Here is a 10,907-nt window from a genome sequence, read left to right as displayed (position 1 = left end):
TCTCTCTCTCTCTCTCTCTCACCCCCGCTTGAAGCAGGCCAAAACATTAAATATACGTCACTGTCGTCAGTGACTAAAACCGACTAACTTAAATGGACAGTGGACGCTCCCTCTAAACGAAGCTTGAGTGCCGTGAACGTGGCCTCGCACCCTCAAACTGCGTTCAGGGCGCCGTGAACGTAGCCTGCCAACTAGCGCCACTGCGAACTTTATATCTAGAATCTAGATATCTGAATTAAACTTTTTTTTTGTTGTAGATGGCAAAATACCCTCAGTATTAGTACCGGTACCGGATTGGCTACCTCAATTTTGTGTTTTTTTTAAAGACTTTTGCACATTGGCTTATGTTTTTTAATGAAACTGGTTTGTTCCTAAATGGGAAAAGCTATCACAGTAACTTATTAGAATCACAAAAATGTTATGATCTGTTGTTCTTTTATTCACTGAAGGAGAAATAAAACAGATTTGTTCCTACTAGTACAGGGGTATGAGGTTGAATGTACCAGCCCCCCCCCCCTCTTTTATTCCATACCCCTGTTTATTAATTTTAGACCACTTGTCCAACCTCCCCGTTTATTCCCCCCCACCCCCTTTATTCAGTACCTTCTGAGTAATAACTGGACACAGGAACATCTCTTGAATAATTCACTGTCTTGGTCGACTGTTTGGTATCAAGTTTATTTCTGGTATGACCTTTTATAAGAAAAAAATTAACCAGCTTCAGGCGTAGTAAATGAAAAAGAAAAGGTGAAAATTTGCAGTTCTGCTTGTTTCCAATTTCTATGTTTCGTTATTTTTTAAATACCTCACTGTTAATAAAGATTATTCTGTGTTTATATTGAATGAAAACCTTTGTTTTTTTACAGAGGAGGACAAACTTCTCAGTTTAGAGAGACTGGACAGATCTTCTCCAGACCTCTGGCCAGAGAAAAGTAAGGAATTTTTAAACATAGATCTCCTCGTACAATATTATTATGCAGATCCATAGTTACTTTTTTTTGGCAAGCCACCCTCTTTGTGTGTTTTGACTGTCTCTCTTTTGCGTATAGTTCCCTTCATACTAATACATGTTTGTGGTTTTTAGTCTAATTGTGTAAAAGAATGAGGTTCATGATTCAAGATGCAAACATGGACTTGAAGGATGGTATAACTTCTATTTCTATAAAGTAATAAGGTTATCGTTTTTTAAAAAAATGAATATATTAATATTGTCTATGTTTTGATTCCTCATACTATACTTGTAATCCTCTCTGTAAATGGTCATCTCTTCAGTGCATTTTCAAATTCATATGAAGTCTATGTATTGTGTATGATGTAAATTGCACATAGCTTCATTTATGTTTTTTGTCTCTTTAATTCAGTTCCTGGTGTGACAGAATATGAAGTGAGTCAAAATGTAAGTACAGCATGGGTGTTTATAAACAATAAGAAATCAACAGTTCTTTCTTTTCCATGAAATTCTTTAATAGAGTTTCTTTAACTTTGGTGACAGCTTTTTCAATGAACCTTGCATGTAATGAAATCATTGAATTAGCCATTCTTTTTCAATATATCCGAGGTTTCAGCAATGTCATTTTGGGGATAGTTCTTTTTATTTCTATGGCAGTTTTTTACTTTTTACTTCCTTTATCAACTATCATAAAGTTTCTGCAGAGGAATATTTTCTTTTTCTCAACATTTTCGCGAATATGTAGGACTTTTCTACGTACAATACTGAAAATTGAATGGACTATGTGGGGCAAGCATTCAACGGCAGGAACTTCTTCTTCTTCTTCTTCTCGATCGTATCACACTTGAAGTCCGGTATCTGTCATAAATTGGGCCGTCCTGCTCAGTTCATCTGGCGGCCCGTATAGCTTCTCTTGTAGCGTCAGTGGGGTTGGCCACATTTCCTGTCTCAGGGCCCTGTGTGTCTTGCAGTGCTGAAGGATGTGTTCAACAGTTTGGTCCGCCTCTCCACACTGGCATTTTGGTGATTGTACTAGTTTAAAACATTTGTACATATGTTGTCTCAGTCTTGTGTGTTGTGTTCTTAGTCTGAAGATAATCACTTGTTCTTGGCGGGACAGCTCATGGTAGCCATCTGGTGTCTGAGGTGCTTTAAATAGTGTATTTATAATAGTTTTTATTTCTGTGTAGTTAACGCTGTTGTCTGGTTGCTCTTTTTGTGCTCCTAGTTTGGCCATCCTGTCTGCCTGCTCATTTCCCAAGACACCACAGTGTGATGGAATCCACTGCAACATGATCCTCAGACATGGGATGTCCTCAATTTCTTTTCGTAGAACGGCAGGAACATCAGTGTGTCTTTTTTACTCCCTTGCAATGTTTAGTTCCTGACCTTGACCTATCACTTAAATAAGTTTTTTTTAAATCTTCAAGAACACAAATATACAGGGGTTCCTTCTTATTTTAAGAGTTCATGGGTTTGTTTGATGCAAGGACCACTTTGGTGATTGATATAGAAAATGCAGGCGATAAAGCCAGACTTTTTTTTTTCATGTTATAGATAGGTACTAATCATGTTTTTAATGTTACAGTTCAATATAGCAGCTCCAATGATGTACTTTTGCAGTGCATAACGTCCTTCTTTTAGTTTTAGGTGCAACAAGTAAATGACATAATGAATATACACCAACTTAAGCTACAAAAAGCTTGTCACTACTGAATGAAATAGACACATCTTTGTCATTTTCTCGGCTAACATTTACTCTATTTGATAGAGTGTGGGTCTGAACATACTTTACCTTTAACTTTCTGTGCACCAATCGTACACCTCAGCATAAGGTTATGAAAAATCCAGCTGTTGACTCAAGGCAATTTTAGTGCAGGGGTCCTTTTAGGATCAGAGGCATCTAGCTTGCAAGGTTGATACAGTGGAACACGGATTCAACGAGATGAGATAGATTCCCCGTTTTTTTTCTTCTTTAAAATCACTAAAAATAGCACGGATTCAACGAGCACTTAAATCAGCGAGCTCGGATTCAACGAGGTCGCTTCAAGGGTGAACAGTCCCCACAGACGTGGCTTCGCTCATTTTTTTCCCAGAACGAACTTTATCTATTCCCGGAAACCATCCATTGCACCTGCATCGTGAACCATTATTAATTTCTTAGCCGATTGCATGCGACCAATCAGCGGTCTTCTTTAATATCAACACATGCGTTGTTGGTACGTGCACGTGTCTACTCTGGCGTGTGTTGGGGTCGGATGGGCGGCATGCACACATGTGACAGTGTGTGTGTATCGGGGGGGGGGGCACTAGTGGTCTGGGCAGAGATACAAACGCGTCACAGTCTTTTTTTTTTCCCTCGGCAACTGATCATTATTGCAATGATAAGCTAGTCTTGACGTAGATCTATGCAATGAATTGTGCGCTGGTCTATGGAATCAAAAGTTGCCATATGCTAGGCTCTACTCAGCAATGCAACTTTTTGGTAAACAATCGAGATGACACAGGCGTGTGCTTTTGAACGAATTGGCCTTTTTTTTTTTTTACACAGCTCATAATATGCAGGCATTTCAGGCACTACTTGTGACTTCTCTTTATACATTACTTGCTCATTGCCTGTAATTATCTACACAAAAGCTCGTGTTTGCTATAACGAAGACTCTGATTCAACGAGATTTTAGGTCAGGCCCAGCGACCTCGTTGAATCCGAGTTCCACTGTAGTACAAATTGTTTGATTGTGTCATGCTTATGATACTTTTAATATAAATTGAACTGGGATGTAGTACATTCTGTGGAAACTTTGCCGTGAATAGGGAAGAAATGTATGTAAAAAAAAACCTTGTGTTCTTGATTGGACCAAAGCTTAAATCCATTTGTCATTTATTGTCTTGATTGTTTTTATTACAGCTACAGTCCAAAAATGCTGGAACACCGCGATGGCTCGCTGACCTTGAGAAGGATGACATAAATCTGCTTCAAGGTACAAAGGAAATGCTTTCTTTTTTCTACATTTGATATGTTAGAGTATATAGTGTAGGAGAGAATGTTTTTGTTTGTCTCTCCCTTCCATAGTTCATTAATGGTAAAAGAGGACTGCTTTTTTTCAGGTTTTCATGACATTAACACTATGTAGGTCCTTGTGGCTTCTGATGGACAGTGGAAACATACTTTCAGTGATTGATTGTTAACCCTTTCAGTGCATCTATATTTGTACAACCAAATAGCAATGTTCATTCAAGAGAGATGCAAATAAAGCCATGACATACAAGTTGCGAATACATATTCTAGAATGTCCTCAATAAGCCAGGTGTAAAAATGGTAGAGAATCAGTTTGGGAAATCACAAGCGAGTACATGCGTCTACACAGCATTGAAGAGCCTAAAAAATAATAAAAGAAGCTTTTTCTCATCTTAAAAAAAAACTTATAACTGGTGGACAAACAGACTAGGAACTGTGTCGAAATTGACATACTCAGATTGTTTTCCAAGTGTTCAAAAAAAAATCTTGGGATGGGAAAAGGTACCGCTTAGTCTGCATAAACTAAAATCTCTTGGGCTGCAGGATTTTCCATCAATTCCATCTTTTTGGACAACCAATATCCCTTCTTCCCTCAAATAAAAATATCAGTCAGAAGTGGAAGACCTAGGTTTCTGATTTATAGCAAAGATAGATACAGAAAGTCATTTTTACCATCATCTATTTTAAACTCCTACCATATCAGCCTTCTTGTAATAAAATAGGTATTCCTATGACCTTTAAAGCATGCAATATCAGAATATCATTGCGTTACAGTAAGAATACTGATTCTTAACATTATTAATGATAAATGTTAATAATTATTGTTCTTTTATATTATGCATATGAGCTTGTTTGTGAGTACTAGCTTATTGTAATACAGTCAAACCTGTGTAAGACGGCCACCCATTGTCAAGGAGAAAAGTGGCCGTATAAGACAGGTGGCCGTCTTAGGCAGGACTGATCAAGATGAAGAAAACAAATTATTCCTATCAGAGGTCCCAATCGAAAGTAGCCGCATTGTTGTTTTTGTTGGTGGTGGTGGTGGTGGTTTGTATTTTGTTTGTAATTTTTATTTTGTTGCTGATTTTGCACAAGGGTGACAGTAAAACGAAATGTATCAGACGAGGAAGACCGAGTGCGATGTAAAAACAAACTCATGGGTCGCCACCACTCGGAGAACGAGCGACGTTTCTGTCACAAGTTCATGTTGACGTCCTTTGTTACTTTGTTACAGACTGGGTAAACAGTGACCACTCATCTCCCTTACGATTTGTGTTTAAGTTCTGGGCGGGGCTTATGGGTTATGAGGGATCACACGCTTACCTCATCAGCAGCTGAAAATTGGTAGCTATTGGTCAACTGTGGGAGGGGCCTACGCAACATGATCGGTTGGAGGGACTACCTAACAACAGCGACAGGTGATTGAATTATGACGGCTCGCCCACAACGCCAGGGGCCAAAGCACAATTTATGACTAACCGAAATGGAGTCACTAAGGTGGCCGTCTTAGACGGGTGTTATTGCTTTGTGTGATAGGGGTTGTGTGTTGAAATAAGGTGGCCGCGGCCGTGTTGGACACGTGCCCGTTTTACACAGTTAAATTATATAGAAAAAACGCAAGGGGGGAAATGGAAAGTGGCCGTTTGTACAGGTGGCCGTCTTATAGAGGTGGCCGTGAGGGCAGGTTCGACTGTATATTGTTATGTTTACGAGCACAGACATGTGTGGAGAAGAAAATGTGTTAGTGTGTGTGTATGGATGTTTGTGCGTGTGCATATGTGTGTGTGTGTGTGTGTGTGTATGTATGTATGTAGCGGAATACCAAACCGGTGTGCCAGGATCTGAACAATAAAGATTTATCGTATCTTTTCTTTTCTTAGCTGGGTTTTCGATGCTACTGGATCGCTGACAACAACAACCGTACAACAACAGCTGGGTTTTCAGTTTAGAGATAATCTTACTGAGTTTTATGTATGTCCGGTTGTTTAGCTGTTGGGAGTGGACATTGAAAAGATAAATGTTATGCCTTCCCAAGGATAAATGGTTTGATTATCTGGCTCTTGATCCCCAGAGTTTGGAAGTTTGACCTTATCACAGCTCATGGAGAAAGTAAGAGGACTTCAAAATCTGGCTTATCAGTTAGGGCTAGAGGAAGGTGAGCTTTGTGGATTTTGTTTCTAGTGTTCAGTTTAAAAATTATGAAACTACTTTCCCGTGAAATCTCTGCGACCTTGTGCAGTAGAATATGGTAACCATTTTTCCTCGGTGAAGTGATCACCTTTTTGCCTCATAACTGTTATTTTTTCCCTCTGTAAACAATCACGTTTTTTTTCTTTTTGCCATTTGCAAACTAATCACAGTTTTGCTTCTGTAACCTGGTTATGGGGTGCTCTCGTGGCCTAAAAGTTAAGGTGTTCGCCTCTCATTCAAAGGTCCTATGTTCGAATCCGGGCACCGACAGAAACATTTTCTTCTCTAAAATTGTCTTCTTTCCCCTCCTTTCCTGCTTTCTAGCTATATTCTGTCGTCTGCTTTCGTCTCCTCTTTCTGCCCCCACCCCCTCACCTCCTTTGCCCCCTCCTCTGGGCTCCTGACTCTTTCTGCAGTCTTTCTACCTGCATGTTTGCCGACAATCGTCTGAAATCCGACAATCGCGACCCTACCCGCGAACCGGCCGATGCTATCGCTAGGCCCGCCTGTATCAGTCAATGTGCGTAGTGCGAGGCCTGGCCGACTGCCAGCGACCCCTTTTTCTCACGTCGGCTTTGTCGGCACTTTCGTTTTCGTGCCGACGTCGGCGTTTCCTACATAATTGTCGGGACCTGAGTAGAAATGCGAATACGAAAAAGGACGACAACCTAAATTATCTACTTTCAGTTTCGTGTTCAAGCGGCCATTTTGAATTTCGTTTGTTGACTAATTTAATTGTTCAGATCGTGTGGATTCATTCAAGTCCGACTCTCTTGTTCTAATAGAATCTAGATCTAGATCTAGATTTATATAGATCATTATAGACCTCAATGGAGGATTCATGTTCCAATTCTATTGTGTCAAACCCTATCATAGGTTGTGCTGTATTATTAATATTGGTAAAAATAAGCATTTCATCAGGTGCGTGAATTATTTATTTATTTAGATCTAGAATCTAGACTCAGCTGAGTCCCTCTGTTCGGAATCGGATGCGGATTTCTAGTTCAAGGCCTATTCCTATCCACTTGTTCTACAAGATCTAGATCTAGATCTAGATTTATTTAGATTACTAGATCTATATGGAGGATTCATATTCCAATTCTATTGTGTTATTGTATCAAACCCTACAGCAATGTAGATCTAGATCTATATGCTCCTTGTTTGTTTTGGAGTGTGGTTTTTTAATTTTAATTTTTTTTTTCATTTAGGACTTGTTTTGGCCTTTTTACATGAGGCCTGTTGCAGGTTCTTTTTGGGGGTGGCGTTAGGGTTAGGTCTCTTCTTTATTGTGTTTGTTGGGGTGGTCGCTCGTTACTCGGATGTCCTTCCTTATGATTATACCCACAAAGGCTTTTGGGGGGGGGGGGGGGGGGGGGTTGCGCAAAATTTTCAGACAATCTGGTTGAGGCTCACATGCAGGTCTGCTACTGCTACTCCTTGATTCCTTCTTACAGCTGTCTTTCTGCCACACCCCTGATCTACACCTAGCCTTCTCAGACAAGGGCGAAAAATCTCGGAGGGCCCGTGTGCAATTTGCGCACGTTAAAGATCCCTTGGTGGTCTAAAATCGATAAGAGTAGGCTTCGGCCTCCACCCGGGCAAAATTCAAAAATTTCCTTCCAACTAAAAAGTATAAGGTGTGTCCCACGCGCTCATGGGACCTTATGCAGTTGGGAGCGCCGTAAAACACTTACCAAAAACAAAAACAAAAATCTAAAAAAGCCAACACTGTCATCTATCAGCTGGCACCCCTTCTACTTCTATCTCGCCCAACATTTCTATGGACACAAAGAGACAGCTTATCACTTCAGGGTTAGTACTAACATTATGCTACCAATATCAGACCTGGACCTTAAGGGAAGACCCGGGTCGGTGATCCAAGGCAATATCGATACAATTTTTCAAACTATCCAACTTTTGTTTTTTGCGGAAAAACATCCTTTGACATCTGTTCTATCGAGTCAAAATAAACTGTTGAAAAAACACCCTCAATGAACTAAAGGGGCGTTTGAGAAGTGCAAATTGCTCTAAAAATCCTTTAAAAAATCCCTGTTTTTTCTGTTTTTCTCAAAATATACTTTTTGACATATGTGACCTCTTGGGTGCAAGGAGTTTTCAAAAACTACAGAAGCTAGAAGCTTCAAATTTGGTGTACAGGTGCTTTAAGATCGATTCTGGGGATCTATGAAAGGGAATTGGGAAATATTGGTAACTTGAGAAAATATTCAATATTTTTGTAACATGTACCCCAAAATTTCGTAAACTGACACTAGGGGGTCCAATGACTTTGGGCTCACTTTTTTAGTTTTAAAGATAGGTCAAAATCCTTTCATGGATCCCCAGTTCATATAGGTTTGTACTTGTGTGCCAAATTTCAGGCTGATAATTCAATATTTACTATGACATTCTTCTGCACTTAGAAACTGGTGTGAAAATCCAAAATGGCCGCCACAGAGACCCATTTTTCAGAAAAATTCAACAAATTCACCCCTAGATAGTACATCCTATTTACCTATGAACTTCTTGCACAATTACATGAAACTGAATAAAAGTCTTTCGTTTAGAAAAAATTTCCGGGAGTGTACGTCTCCCCTTAAAGAACCCATGAAAACAAAATTAATGCTTCTCTTTGTTGTTGGTTAAATCAATTTATATATTCCCTGTCAATAAATGAAAGACAGTAGGCCACCTAAGCCTTTTTTTTTTTTTCAAATGTCCCCATTTGTGCTTTTTTTTTTCTTTTTTTTTTGGCTTTCATACTCATACGTACAGCTATCTTACTTTGGTTCCACATTTGACCAGCTGTTTGTAGTTACGTAATCAGCTTCACTCTTTTGAGTTTCTGCCTTGATTTTCTTGCTTGCTTTTCTGCTTTTGGTAGATATGCTGCCGGTGCATTTAGATTCTTGGACCTGGTTTACTTTTGCATTGAAAAAGTGTTTAAGTTCAAGTGATTTTAATTTTGAATTTGGGCAAACTTTTAAACTTTCTGCTTTAAAGCTGTACAGTGGGTGTCACATTCAACGAGGTTGCCGGGACTTCTCGTTGAACGTGACTTAGGCTAAAGAAAAGAAAGGAGACAAGTTATTAGGCCTATATTACACGATGCACCAATATCAGTAATTAAAATAGTTGTTCCCACTGATGACAAAAATCTCAAACAGCATCAGGCATCAGTGTGCACGTGTTTGGACTGTGTGTTCACTGTCATTTCTGTATTTTAAAATTATTTTTTTCCGGAACACTTCTTGTGTGGAAACATATCCTCTCACATCTAGGCCAAGATCTACATAAAGTAAAGGCGAGAGCTTGGAATTTTTTTTTATCAGGGGAAGAAATTAAAATTAATTGTAAAAAATGAAGGTCTCGATCTAGACCTACCGATCCAGAGTTCACACAGCCCGCATCGCATTCCTACCCACCCCCTCCCATCCCTACTGTAGGCTAACTCTCGCCCATCCTCTTGGCTTTGGGGCCCATATATTAGGAGCCACACTAGATCTAGCAATACTATGTGTTAGGAATCGAGGATTGACCTTGTGATTCATGTGAGGTGGAGAGAAAGGAGAAAAATTCTTCGCTTTTGGGGCTGCTAATTGCTTTTATTTGTTTATCGCGACCTTGTTGAAAGCGATTTCAGTCTGTTTGCAACCTTTTTGGAGCTGATGCACGTTAACTAAGAGATATAGAGGAAAAAAATCAGGGATTAACAATTGCCTAGTTGGAGCCGACTTCTCGTTGAATGCGACACCCACTGCTCTTTATTGCCATATCATTCCCCTCCACTGGCCTCTAGCCTATTCAGAAAAAACACATGTTGTATTGCTAAAATTAGTCTCAATTCTTTAGATGAAAGATGTGATTTTGCTCCCCCATGAGTATTGTTTGCGATAAGTTTCATTTAGTAACCTGGCTTGGCACACAGTCATACCTTATTTTCTTTTTTATCCTCAGCTCGCGAAATGACGAGGGGAAAGTTCTTGAACATTTTAGCAAAATCAAAGCAGCAGTGATGGATGGAATGAGAGTGTGACAATTGTGAGAGTGAATTTGAGAGGACTTCTTTCCGGGGAGAAGTGCAAATGGCCAATGGATGTTTCGTATGCAGATATAAGTTATTTTACATGTGTTTTTTTGTTTTATTTTCATGTATCATACTCATTGCTGATGTAAATTTATGTACAATTCATTAAATCCATAAAAAATTATATTTGACTTTTATCACTTGTGTTGTTTCTTTTGCAGTGGAAACCTGATATAACAGGGATGGTGGGAGAAGAGAAAATGTCCTGTTATATCCGATCCACGGCTGTTAGGAAGCGGTACTTTAGTTCGCAGGCAGCCAGCGCACCGCATCTTGTAATCTGACCCGGGTCACCGGGTCATGAACTCATAGCCAGGGGAATCCCCGTGCCCCGCTGACAGTGTTGTTCTTTTCATTTTTAGGATAATTAAACTCGCAAAATACGCCGATCGGTGACTTTGCCATCTTTTTATTTTGCCCGTTTGGAACAGGAGGGAACTTCTACACTCACTGAGAAAGATGCAACATTGTAGGAAATAACGATAGATATATACAGCGTTCCTAAAATGGCTCATATTTTAACATCGCCCTTGGGGGGTGTATATTTTAAAATCAAAATTTCAATCAAACAAAACTGAAACAATACTTCAAATTCACATAAAATGCATCAGAAAGGGTCAAATATCTAAACTCACTTTGCTGTTCTTTTGGGAAGGCCACGGTTT

General features: G+C 39.5%; 1 protein-coding gene across 1 annotated transcript; it reads left to right on the top strand.

The window, feature by feature from the left end:
* Nucleotides 1–866: 866 nt before the first annotated feature.
* Nucleotides 867–10,374, top strand: LOC101846284 (protein lin-52 homolog; the record flags this gene model as incomplete). The annotated part of the gene is given in 5 exon segments (XM_013082257.2): nt 867–932; nt 1,362–1,396; nt 3,858–3,930; nt 6,040–6,123; nt 10,113–10,374. Coding segments are annotated over 5 exon segments (317 nt in total), but the record flags the coding sequence as incomplete, so codon positions are not given.
* Between the last annotated feature and the right edge of the window lie 533 nt (nt 10,375–10,907).

This window comes from Aplysia californica, unplaced genomic scaffold (assembly GCF_000002075.1).
Source record: "Aplysia californica isolate F4 #8 unplaced genomic scaffold, AplCal3.0 scaffold00165, whole genome shotgun sequence".
NCBI classification, from domain to species: domain Eukaryota; kingdom Metazoa; phylum Mollusca; class Gastropoda; order Aplysiida; family Aplysiidae; genus Aplysia; species Aplysia californica.
This window is presented reverse-complemented; position numbering and strand designations above follow the sequence as displayed.